At 42.1% G+C, this 13,655-nt stretch overlaps 1 protein-coding gene across 1 annotated transcript in view; it reads right to left on the bottom strand.

Moving 5' to 3' along the window:
- The window catches only part of EPB41L4A (erythrocyte membrane protein band 4.1 like 4A), a 255,162-nt gene that overhangs the window by 122,082 nt on the left and 119,425 nt on the right, over positions 1-13,655 (bottom strand). Inside the window, exon 3 of the mRNA XM_032335554.1 lies at positions 2,555-2,606. Within this exon, the coding sequence (XP_032191445.1) occupies positions 2,555-2,606 (52 nt within the window). The remainder of the gene's footprint in view (positions 1-2,554; positions 2,607-13,655) is intronic.

Below are 13,655 nucleotides of genomic sequence, written 5' to 3'. Positions count from 1 at the left end.
TGATGCTATGAACATTGGGGTGAATGTGCCCCTTCTTTTCACCACATTGGTATCTTTGGGGTAAATACCCAGTAGTGCAATTGCTGGGTCGCAGGGTAGCTCTATTTTTAACTTTTTGAGGAAACTCCATACTGTTTTCCAAAGTGGCTGTACCAACTTGCATTCTCACCAACAGTGTAAGAGGGTTCCCCTCTCTCCACAACCTCTCCAATATTTGTTACTTCCTGCCTTGTTAATTTTTGCCGTTCTGACTGGTGTAAGGTGGTATCTCAATGTGGTTTTGATTTGAATTGCCCTGATGGCTAATGATGTTAAAGGGGGGAATTGGAGGGGGAGATGAACCATGAAAGACTGTGGACTCTTTGGAACAAACTGAGGGTTTCAGAGAGGAGGGGGTGGGAGGATGGGTGAGCCTGGTGGTGGGTATTAAGTAGGGCACGTACTGCATGGAGCACTGGGTGTTATACACAGATAATGAATCATGGAACACTACATCAAAAACTAATGATATACTGTACAGTGACTAACATAACATAACACAATAAAATAAAATAAATCCTGTAAGTTTGTTTTAAAATAATCATTCCTGACATTTTTCTAATTTTTAAACTGGTATTTTTTTTAACTACTTCATTCAAATGGCTAAGACAGACTTACTGTATTTATTACTATACCTGAATTATTGGGAAAAGTACCAATTTCTAGATCCTGAAGGATGAAACTTTTTAAATTGGAACTCCTACCATTTATATGTAGATACCTCACAGAAGTTACCTGCATTCATAACTAATCCCAGGTACCCTCATTCCTCCCCTTCTTGGCCTTCAGTAGGCAGTCTGCCCACTCAGGAAGAGTACTAGAAATACAGAAGTGCTAGAAGTCAGAAGACCAGGGCTCTGGTCATCCCTCTGCTACCAACTAGCTTCTCACCAAGGGCAAGTCATGAACCCCTTAGGAATTAGGACTTACTCCTGTGTAGGCTGAGGAGACAGAACTTGGTGATATCTGAGGTATATTTTTTGAGGGTTCTTTCTAATGCCCACCGGCCAGCTACAAGCCTGTTTCTGCAACTGACACCCAATCGTATCCAGAAGGCTGGCACCCTAGCAGCTATGTTTATAGAACCCTGAAGAAGCCCAGACCGCTGACTAGACTGAGTGAGCCACGGACTCTCGCCGGGCTGGTCAGATGCACCCTCCCATAGAACTGGGGCCTCCAGTACAGAGACCGCCAGTCGACCTCTGTGCGTGGCTAGAGGTTTCCCCACAGACATGGGTAAACAGAGAGAAACAAAAATGATGCTGACGTTCAGAGAAACTGGATGTGCTGAGTTCCTGTTAGTTCTGCAGTTCCTCGTTTCCAGCTGCACAGATACATTCCTGCCCATGGGGATCATGAAGCGCCCGATTTTACCACAGGGAATAAGCCAACAAACATGTGAAGGACAGAGTCAGGATGAGGGTAATGAAGGCCCAAAGAATCTACTACATCTTACCAGAAATAATTTTCACAGCAAAGCAAAATGGTTTAATGAGTACAGAGTTTCACTTTGGGATGGTGAAAGAATTTTGGAGGTAGTGGTAATGGTTGCACAATGAATGTATTTAGGGCCACTCAAAAATGGCTAACATGGTACATGTTGTGTTATATATTTTATCATATTTTTAAAACGATAATTTTTTAAGATTTTATTTATTTATTTGATAGAGATCGCAAGTAGGCAGAGAGGCAGGCGGGCGGCGGGGGGGGGGGGGGGGGGGGGCGGGGGGAGGCTCCCTGCTGAGCAGAGAGCCTGATGGGGGACTCAGTCCCAGGACCCTAGGATCATGACCTGGGCTGAAGGCAGAGGTTTAACCCACTGAGCCACCCAGGTGCCCCAAAAAGATAATTTTAAAAAAGGACTCTCTGCATACTTAAGGATCACGTGCATTGATGCATATACTTCTATAAAGAAAAACCTGAGTTATGGAAATTTAAGTTATACAATATAACCTTAATTATACCCTCAGTTACCTAGTAAGATTCATATTCATAAAACCAAAAGGGATCCCCTAAAAAGAGATGGGTCCTTTCTGAAGCCACAGAAATCTTCCAGGACACAAGGGCACTCCTTATGATGGACCCAAGCAAGTAATAGTGTGAATGACAAAACCACTCCTTAACCCAAGAAACTCAAGCCCTTTAGAAGGTCGGATGTCTACTTTTTTCCAAATTAATGCCTCTCTGCCTTTCCTTTTTAAGGTGAAAAAAAAATTTTTCAGATGAAATTTTAAAGACAAGAAAAATTTTAAAATCACTGACAAGTTAAAGGCAGGCATACGCCAAGCAAAATTCAGTATTAAGATCCATCACTTAAAGTCTTTATTAACTAAAATTTAATCAGAGTTTAGAGGAAGAGTCTGGCAATGCACAGAACACCCATTTCCATATTCTGATACTTAGGAGTACTAGTACTCATCCCTGTAGTACTAAAGTGTATTTCTGCACCCAACTAATCATGGACACAATATCATTTTCAAGGCACCCCTTAACAAAATTAACATCAAATACCTACTGTTGATCAGTTCTTTGTGTTCAGCAAGGGTTTTTGCAGGATCCAGCCAATACTGTGAGGGGGGAAAAAGGAGGTAAGTATAGAAATTAGTTGGTTTTTCATTGGCTTTCATGTCAAGAATATTTGCAAAGTGTTATTTTAAATGACATTTAAATAATAAATATTTATCACACAGACACAGAAAATATATGCAAGAGCTTTCTGCAGCTAGAATACTAAAAGAAAAATGAAATTGATATTCAGAAGCAGAGAAGAGCAACAGTTGTTGTAGGTTCTTGGTGAAGTTCTCATACTGATTGTAACATCACTAATATCCAGATGCTGATGAGCAAGAAAATGATGGCTAGATAGAATGCTCCCCACGTCTTTCCAAAGTTCCCATTGTAAGTGCCCTACGGCCATTTCTCCTCCTCAACATTTTTACCCTTTTCACTTTCTGTCCTATCCCTTATAGACAGCACTGCAACACATGAAGAAGAAAGCACATTAAATCAAATCCTCATTAAGTATCTAGGAAAGGGAACTCGGTGCAGTGGCTGAGGGTCAGAGTCCCAGAGCAGACCCAGCAGGATTCAGTCCTGGCTCTGCCCTCATCATCACTATGGAACTTGGAACAAGTTACTGGACTTCTCCAAATCTTCGTCATAGGCTTACTGTGTGGATTAATAAATTAATTCCCACAAAGTCTTTAGAATTGTCCCTGGTTCATACTATATATGCATGCTAGTGATAATTATTATTAAAGTCTAAGGTATTATTTATGAATTCAAGTTAATCTCTAAGGAACAGAACTTCAGAGAGTAATGGGAGAATTTTTGGCCCTGGGAAGATCCCTTCCTTTATATCTTACCTTTGTGAAATGAAAGCGTGCGCGCGCGCGCGCGCACACACACACACACACACACACACACCATGGAACAATAACCCTTCAGCCCTGTTCCTCCATCTGGGGGAAGAGCAAAGGAGACATAAGGATGTGCAGAGGGGTCAGATCGAGAATTCCGTAAAAGGGCACCGTGGAAGGAATTCCAGTGCCTTGTGGGACAAGGGCTAGAAATCCAAAGGGCGAAACTTACCAGTTTCCATCTTCACATATTCCTTAATGAAGAAGGGGCAATTCTCACAGCAGGGAGGAGGCAGCTCAAGGCCCACCTTGAGCCACTTTATTCACAGCCCCCTTGGGCTTGCTATGGTGAAAACATTCATACTCCCCTGACACCTCTGGGTCAGGAACCAAAGGTTGAGGAAGAGTCCAAGAGAACCTTCCTGCCCAGTTCCCCTTCCCCTGCCCCTTCACAGAGGGCAGAAGTACTTACTCTGTTGTTCAACAACAGCAGTGAGTATACAGGGTGATTATAAGACCTTACACTATCCCCTTACCACTTATTCCTATTTATATAACAATTATTCACACTAAATATACATCATAGTCATATTATAAGATTTTGTTACATTATGAACTCTCCCTGGATATATCATCTTTGCTATTTGCAACTCATGCAGCAACTATTTTTCAACTTTTTAAAAAAGTAAAGATCTTATATATATAAGTGTAGCAACTTATAACACAATGTTCATTATTCTAATTCTTAACATTTCTTATTTTTTAAAGGTGCAGACTCAGTCACTTTAAAAATAAACCTTCAGGGGCGCCTGGGTGGCTCAGTGGGTTAAAGCCTCTGCCTTCAGCTCAGGTCATGATCTCAGGGTTCTGGGATCGAGCCCCACATCGGGCTCTCTGCTCGGCAGGGAGCCTGCTTCCTCCTCTCTCTCTGCCTGCCTCTCTGCCTGCTTGTGATCTCTGTCTGTCAAATAAATAAATAAAATCTTTAAAAAAAAATAAAATAATAAAAATAAAAATAAACCTTCATTTCAGCCCTTACATCACACCTACACATGAAGCCTCACTAAGTGCGTGGGCAGGAAAGGAGGGAATGGAATGTGCCCCTGGTCTTAACTACTTTTTTTCTAATCTCAACTTGAAACTAAAAAGACACAGAAGTTAGAAGACAGCTTCCTCCTCTCTCCTCCTAACATCAACCCTAGAAAACAAACTTTACAAACAGATCCTTTAAACCAATTCCTCTTTTGTTTGGCTTTGCTTCCAGAATGTTAAGTTATTAAAAAACAAAAAACAGGGGAGGTGCCTGGGGGTCTCAGTTGGTTAAAGCATCCTACTCTTGATCTCTACCCAGGTCTTGATCTCAGGGTCATGAGTTCAAGCCCCATGTTGGCCTCCACACTGGATGTGGAGCCTACTTAGGAAATAAATAAACAAACAAACAACACCAGGAAACTTTTAACTAAATGGAATAAAGACTGGTTAACATGGGGGAAATTTCCCATTAATGATAATCTATATAATTTTAAAAAAAATCTCTTTCCTTGAGAGCAATCAGATTTGTGCAGTGAAAAAGTATAATTAAGATTCTGAGATGAGTTAGAAATTACAATTCTGCAGCCAAAGAGGGAGTCAGGATCGTCAAAGGCTGTTCAATCAGCTCAGGTCACATTAGATATGCGAGGCGTCAATCCAGTGCTTCCCATGCACAAATCTCATTTGATCCAAATGGAAACCGGGGGTTACAGAGGTCAGACAATGATAAATACCCCAGAACATAAATAATAAACATGAGTGACCAGGTTTCATAAGCTTACATCTTAAAATGAAAAACCCACTTACACTCAACCAAGGGAGAGAATGAACCTTGGAACCGAACCAAGCAGCCATATTCTGATGGCCCTTGTCACGGCTCATTATCAACAAGCAATCAAACACAGCACACGTGTGAGTGCCACAAAACACATCAGGCAGCTACCCCACAACCAAAAATAAAAAGGGCACAAAAAATTCACCAAGAACATAATACCCCACTTTTTAAAAAATTATTTATTTGAGAGAGAGAACATGCTCACCACACAGGAGCAGGGGGAGGCCCTCCTAGGCAGTGGGGAGAGGCAGACTCCCGACTGAGCAAGAAGCTGAAGAGGGGGTGGGGGACGGCCTCAATCCCAGGACCTTAGGATCATGACCTGAGCCAGAGGCAGATGTGGAACTGAATGAGCCACCCAGGCATCCTGGCACAATACCCCAGTTTTAAGGCCCACATCCAGAATGTATCTAGGCTCTAAACCTGGGTTATCATTCATTCAACATTTATGGAATACCCACCGTACAGGTTCTTTCTATGTCCTGTCAGACCCTGTCCCGGGGCATACGAGGAAACAAAGACCCAGCCCTGAGGCACTCACACCGTGTCAGGAGACACAGACACAGAATTGCAACAGAATATGCTAAGTGAGAGAATAATGTGTATGAGATGACTACATATGAGATAATAAAATGATGGACTAAAAACATTAGCTTTGCAGGGTGATTGCTGGAAAGAATCACTGAACAGAGAAACTTCAAACAGCAGGCCATGAGTAAAAAACTTTTCCAACATACAGAAACAGAGAACAGAGCCTTAAATTCTTATGAAGATGACGTCTATCAACTCAACAGCTCATAAAGCAATTGCATTTTTAAAATTTAAAAGCATTTTTAAGTGACAACACAGAACATAATACTGCAAGTCCTTTATAGCTGAGTACTACATTGGAATCAGTGCTGCCCAATAGCTAACAGACATTCAGCTAAGAAATCAAATTCATAGAGGACTTCCAGAAAGAGGAAAGGTCCATTCAGTCTTTTTATCTGCCCTGGATCGGGGAGAGGGAGCTATGGAGACCAGAGCCCTGCCCATTATGGTGCTGAGCTGCAGAATGGCTTTTCTCAATCGTACTTTCATATGAAGCCATCTTGTCTACCTTGACAGTCACATGGAGAGACAGCCTCGTGTCTCTCATTCTGTCTCAACATTTAAGCAGTTCATTCTCTAGAAAAGTCTCTCAATCTCTTTTCCCCCTAAATTCCCCCTACTGTGCTATTTCAAACTTACATGCTATAACGTGTATAACCGCACAAGACAGATTAGATCCTTCTTTGTAAGATGATAACAATTAACCAAAATGGAGCCTTCTCTCTCAACCTGATTTCTACCGACAGCTTCCTAACACAGGAGAATGTGAACAGACTACAACCCAAGACCCAATCACTAAGGAATCAAGACAGTAGCCCTCCTTGGCTCTGGCCTTTTGCCAGGGTACAAGAGGCAAGCAGTTAGGGGTCTCTACCTCTTCAGTCCTGTCAATCTTAATAACAGCACTTAAGGACCCTGGGAAGAACTGACAGACAGGCACAAGTTCCTTCTGACTTCTGACAGTCTTGGCTAAATGCTCTGAGGGTCTTTCAGCCACCCTGGCTGATAATGTCTCAGTTTCATCAATGTCCTAGGTAACAGGTTCAGAATTAGATTTTAAAACTCTAACACTGTCCAGTAAATCAATATCCTAACCTTCAAAAGATATATATTAAATTCACAGTGCAACCTTTCATTTGACAACTGTTCTTTTGGAGTGTCCTAGACTTCTAACAATACAATAAGCCCCACAAATTTTTTAGATAAAGCAAGGACAGCATAAAGTCATAAAAGCATTGCTGTATCTTATTTCACACTGGCTATAATGTTGATTCTCCTTTGGAGAATTTAAGAATGCTACAGTGATATTTAATAACGTTTCCTGGAGATCAAAAAAGGGCTTTAAAAGCACACATAGTTTTTGTCAGTATAAAAAAAGCTATCTCTTGATATAAGGGAGTAGTATAAAAAGAATTGATCATCCAGAGGGGACAAAAGAGCCACAAAGTTCTCAAAAAAATAAAATAAATAAATAAATAAACTACAGTTCATTCCTAGGGAGTTATAGGACTCAACATAATTTGCACATACGTTCCAAGAAACTCAGGACTGGAGTGAGAGTTATTTGTGCTTTTCCCAATGCCTCTGTTGACAGATCCCATGACCTCTAAGTAACATTAACAGGACATGGTTTTAATTTGCTCCTTGGTATGAATCACGGAAGCTTTAGATCCTCAGGTAAAACCACCATAACAGAACTAATGCACAGCAGGAACAAAACCGAAGGCCTGTCACTGGGCAGTCTACATGGGGGTACAGGGAGGGTGGGTTACAACTGGGCTTCATTTTTCAATTAAAGAAGATTCCAATGTACCACTGCACCACCATCTAGCTCGGCATGAAGGGGCACTGGCCCCAGCCACCAGTCCTCGGTTCTCCTCCATGGACCCTGGCACCAATCTAAGAGTTCTAGAAATAATGATAAAAAAAGAAGAAGAAGAAGAAGAAGAAACAATAACAGCCAACACTTATTAAATGCTTACCATGTGCCGAGTGCCTCTGAAGACTTTGCATGTATTTACTCCTTTAATCCTCTGAATAACTCTATGAAGTTGGAACTAGTAGAATTGCCATTTTGCAAATAAGGAAACTGAAACACTAACAACTTGCTCAGAAATACAGAACAGAAGATCCAAGGAACTGAACTCCCTTCCATATTAACCTCAGGTTAAGCCACTCTCTGGAGCATTGTCTAGATATAAATGTATGACCTCAATTTCAAGATTCCCACCCTCAACTACCAACTCCTCTTTTCTCACCTCACTTCCTCTACAATTCCCACTCTGCCAGGACACAGAATTCAGTGATTCTAGCAGCTTTTCTCAGTCCCTCGTCCCTACACCCACCCAGCTCCCCACTTCCCTCACAATCCACTGTAGCTGTCACTTTCCATCTTCCTCCTTTCTCTCCTGCAATCTTCCCTCCAGAAGAGCCACCGAAAAAACCCCACAATTCCCTGCCTTCCCCATGCTGGTCAAAAGTGGAGATGCAGAGTGTACCACCCTTGATGGGCTGGCTTTAAACTCATCATCAATAACCCAAAGGGACACTGAGAATCCTACCACATTTTTTTCTTTCACTCGCCTAGGTAACTCCTTCCCACTTTCTCCTCCATTCCCATCACTTTCAGTTGATGACCGTGCTTATTTCACGGAGACCTGAAGCAACAGAAGACGATGTGCATGTCTTACAACCTCTACTAAACCTGCCTACCTCTGTGAAGTGTCCTGTCTCCTATGACTGTGGATGAGGGGGTCCCTGTTCCAATGAGTCCCATCTCTTCTCATCAATTGAGGAACACGTTTCTGGCAACTTTCTGCTGTCTAGCCAGAATGAAAGTTCCCCTTTCTATAGAATCATTCCTAGCACAATACCTGCCTATACTTCTCCTGTAATTAAAAACAAACAACCAAAAAACAACAGCTTTTTAAACCCCATACCTGCCCATTTCACTTCTGCACTTTAAAATAAATCTCTGGGGGGAAAACAGTTATTCCGCAGTATATTTACCCTTTCCCCTCTTGAACCTACTTTAGAACACACTCTACCACCTACTGCTAAGTCTAGTGATGGATGCAGGGTCTTTACCCACTTTCTTTTTTTTTTTTTTTAAAGATTTTATTTATTTATCAGAGAGGGAGAGAGAGCACAGGCAGACAGAATGGCAGGCAGAGGCAGAGGGAGAAGCAGGCTCCCTGCTGAGCAAGGAGCCTGATGTGGGACTCGATGCCAGGACGCTGGGATCATGACCTGAGCTGAAGGCAGCTGCTTAACCAACTGAGCCACTGAGGCGTCCCTACCCACTTTCTTCAAATGCATTGGTCATGTGGTTCCTGTTCCTCTGGCTTCTCTTCTGACCCCTACCTGTCACACACACCTTCACAATGTCCTTTGCTGGTTGTTCATTATCTCTGTAAGCAGGAGAAAGGCTAGATTGCTCCAGGCTCAGATCTTACATCAAGCTCATGCATGGCTTTAAATTCCATCTAAGTACTGACAAGTCCCCAATAATGGCCAGACCACAAATGTCCCCTGAATCCAGCTGCCCACCTGACATCTCCACTTAAATGTCCACTAGAATCTCAAACTTTGCATGCCCAGAAGCGAAATGAAGACTCTACTCCCTCCTAGAAAAACCTGTTCTCCTGCAGTCTCCCATATCTCCATGCATGATGCAACATTCTTCCATTGGCTCCAGTCAAAGCCTCTTTAGCATCTATCTCTTTGGTTCATCTGCAAATCCTGTAGGCTTTATGTTGAAAATATAAACAGAATCAGGTAAATTCTCATCACTTCCAGATCCAAGCGGTCACTGAAGTCTACCTGGAGTTTGTAAACAATTCCTTTAATGGTATCCCTCCATCTGCCTGTGCATTGAAAGGAATTCTTTTAAAACATAGATCAGATCACTTCATGCTTCTGTTCAACATCCTCCATTGGTTTCTCTTCTAACCCAAAGTAAAACCTCAAGTCCTTATGCTGGTTACTAAGGCCCTGCAGGATCTGGCCTCATTCCTTTCACTCTCCACTTGTGTTTCTGGATGAGGCAGCAGGGAGGACCTTAAGGAGAGTGTGAATGAAAGCTTCGGGGCCTCAAGGAGGTTGCAGGTAGGGCCTGCAGAACAAAGAGAAAGCTGTTGAAAGCAGGAAGAAAGAGGATGTTACTCACTAAGGCAGAGAGTTTAGCAATGCTGTTGCCTGTGGCAACATGGAAAATAAAAGATGTCCCTAATGAGGGGAGGATCCAGATAAGGAGATGTACAGGCTGACCACTCAAAGTGCTGACTAGCTTCTTTTCCTGACTCCAATAAAATCCAAGAGCAGAGCAACAAGATGAAAAGGAACTGTTAAATATAAGGAAGCCAGGACTTAACTGGGGTTAAAAATAAAATTCTCTCCTCTCTCTTCCTTAGATGTATCAGGAGGCAAACAGTGCTATAATTAAGAAATGGCTTCTGGGTGAAGACTGAGTCTAGAGTGCTGTCAGGAAACCACGGATGTAACTGTAAAGTTTTATTAAGTCCTCAGAAAGATCAAATACGATTCTTTCAAACTAGCAAAAGTTTCTCTTAGAATCGTAAGGGCACCTGTACCCAAAAGCCTCACAAAGAATTTAAAGTACAGAAGAACTTATTTCATAGTCTGCGGTTGTTGCCTTTGTCTAAGAGAGCTGATTATAAATTGATTCATAAGAAATCCACAGTGTTTTTTAAAAGAATTAAATCAGCTTGGGTTAAAAGGGACAGAAACACTACATGCTGGGAAGAGGCCTCTAGACCCCTGATCTTCTTTGGGCAAAAGCAGGCTGAGGACACTATATAGCTGCTAACACCTGCTACTTTTTATGGAAGGGGAAGGAAAACTCAAGAGAACAGAACCAAAAGCCCAGCCAAGCCAATCATCACAGGGAACACTCCTAGGCAGTGAGGCCAAGATCTAATTAAAGAAACGGCTCCTGCCTGGCTGGATCTCAGAACTGTTATGGACCAGTGACTGCCATGTGCCTGTTATCCTCATTTTAAATGAAGTGTCTCTATCAGTTATCCTCCCAGATGTGTAGACTAGTAGTGGGGGAGAGGAGTGGGTATATCTTTCTCACTCCTTTAATTCACAAATCTTCATATCAAGAGGAACCATACTCAAGGGGTTGAACGGAAAGAACAGTACCAAAGAGTCTAATTTGAGGAGAACATGGACCTCAAGTAGGACCTCCAGGGTCACAATAAATAAGATCTGGGGAGACCTTGAAAGGACAGGTGCATTTTACATGTAGGAAGAATAGAAGTCACTTTTAGCCAGAGAACAGAGTCCTGTTTTAAAACCTCTCTACAAATTGGCTGACACTCTTCCCATCAAAGGGTATAATCTCCTCTCTCTTCCTTTCCAATTTCCTAAAATGAAAATAAACAAGGTATCAGGGAGGACACAGCCCATGAGTAAAGTGCTAAATCCTGTGAGTGGACTCTAAGACATCAACTTTGGTCAGTTCAGGAGATATTCATTCTTCTTTAGTCATTTTCATCTACATTTCAGATAACTGAAGTTGCCACCCATGCATTCCTAACGTCTGGGTGAGTGAGGCATCACTATTCAGGCCATGGGATCATTTCATCGTGAAACAAAAATCTTAAATCTGACATATTCTGGAAGTGTAGTAATTAAAGGATACAGGTAGTTAAGCTAAGGTTTGTTTAAACTCTGTTCTAGTAACTGTACACAAACACAGCCTTAACTAACCATGTTCTTTGGCACAGAAGACCCAAGCCAGCCCCAGGGGTGACAAAGTAAGTAGGATGTGGAGCCCATGCTCAGTGCCACTACATGGCCATGCTCAACTCCAATGTTCAATTTACAGTGAGCACGGCTGCACATGGCAGCCTTGCCCAGTCCTTCTGCATTTATAGTCTATTTCTCACCAGTGACCTCAAAAACCCTAAAGTCTTGTGACTTTAAAAACCCAGGGACTCCTAAATGTGACGCTAGCTTCTAAGGAACTCTAACTGTTCCCTGACATCTCTAAATGGCTGTCCACGGGGCATCTTAAGCTTCATCCACCCCACCCCCAAAAAAACTACTGGCTCCCTTCCCCCCAGCCAAAACAAAACAAACAAAACTCCCAGCTTCTTAATCTCAGATCCTATCTTCCCAGCGTGAAACTCTCAACAGAGAGCCATCTTTGTAGCCTACCCCAGGCTACGGATGGGCCCTACCATTCTCACTTCATCACCCTCTTTCTTGATACCATCTAGCATCAGTGGCCTTCTTTCAGTTCTGAAACACCTCCTATTTTTGGTCCCTGCCTCAGGGCCGCTGGCTGGCTGGCTCCTTCTGCCTGCCTTCTTGCCATTCAAGATGCTTTTTCTGACTACCCAATGGAAGTCGCTTCCTCATTCTGGCACATCACCTTCTCCCAAGTATCCATCACTTACCTGACATTTGCTTGTTGCTGTTGTTGTTGTTTTAAAGATTTCATTGATTTATTTACTTCAGACAGAGAGAGAGCATGTGAGAGAGAGAGAAATAACGAGTGAGCAGGGGTGGGGGGGAGGGGGCAGGGCAAACAGAGAGAAGCAGATTCCCTGTTGAGCAGGGAGCTGGATGTGGGCTAGATCCCAGGACCCCAGGATCATGACATGAGTGCCAGGGCACATGCTTAACCTCCACCCAGGTGCCCCCCTACCTGATATTTGAACATATATGTAGGGTCTGGAATATCAGCTCCCTGAGACAGAGACTTTGTCTCTTGCTGATCACTGTACTCTAGTTCCTCAGACACAGTGGTCACCCTGTAAATATTTGCTGCATGACTGAAATGGAGATGAGAAACAGAAAATATTCTTCCTTCTTCACAGTCCTAAGTCAGGGATGCTGATGAGAATAAGGATATAACATTAAAGAATTTTAAACAAGAAATTCCCTCAATACAAATCCTCTATAAAATACCCTATAAACCCCCAAATGGATGCATGTCTTTTTGTTTATTTGTTTTGGAGAGAGAGCGTGCATGTGAGAAGGGAGAGTGGCAAAGGGAGATGGAGAGAAAGAATCTTTGAAGCAGGCTCCATACCCAGAGCGAAGCCCAACACAGGGCTCGATCTCATGACCATGAGATCATGAGCTGAGCCAAAATCAAGAGTCAGATGCTTAACCAACTGAGCCACCCAGGCGCCCCCTGATATGTATCTTATAAGAAAAAAACATTAAGCTTCTATGTATCATTAGCTTTTAAAGGGCCTATTTTTATTAACTCAAAAAAAAAGCAACTTGCACAGCAAAATCCACAGTGTAAGAGGAAAAGTGGGTATGTCTAGCCTTCTGCCTGTCCCAAAATCACCTGCCTGACTTTGCACAAGTAAAGGACACATCTTTCACTGGACTCAGTCACACAAAAGACAAACAACCTAGTTACTTTAGCTTTGAAAGCATGCAATAGATTTGAAACTTCATCAAATTTAAGGCAAAATAATGGAAGAATAATACACAAAATACATTTTATCAAGTAGGCTAACATACTAATCAAATTTTTTTATATTCATGGAGAAAATCCTCTTAAGATTCAGAATAAAGTCAAGTCAAGGTCAGCTTATCACAGGTTTATATCACAACTCTAAATTAAAAAAAAAACTAGCTTCCAATGATAATCAAGAAAATGTCTAGAATCATTAATTCTAAAACCACTGCTTTCTCATTAGCCAATCAATCAACTGTCTGAAATTCCATCCTGCATAGTTTATTTTGATTTAACCAGGGAGAAGAACAGTCTAACTTAATAAAAGATTTTAGTAAAGAAATCAGCAATA

The sequence above is a fragment of the Mustela erminea genome, chromosome 3 (genome assembly GCF_009829155.1).
Source record: "Mustela erminea isolate mMusErm1 chromosome 3, mMusErm1.Pri, whole genome shotgun sequence".
Lineage (NCBI taxonomy): Eukaryota > Metazoa > Chordata > Mammalia > Carnivora > Mustelidae > Mustela > Mustela erminea.
The sequence above is the reverse complement of the archived record's forward strand: the minus strand, read 5'-3'. Positions and strand labels throughout refer to the sequence as shown.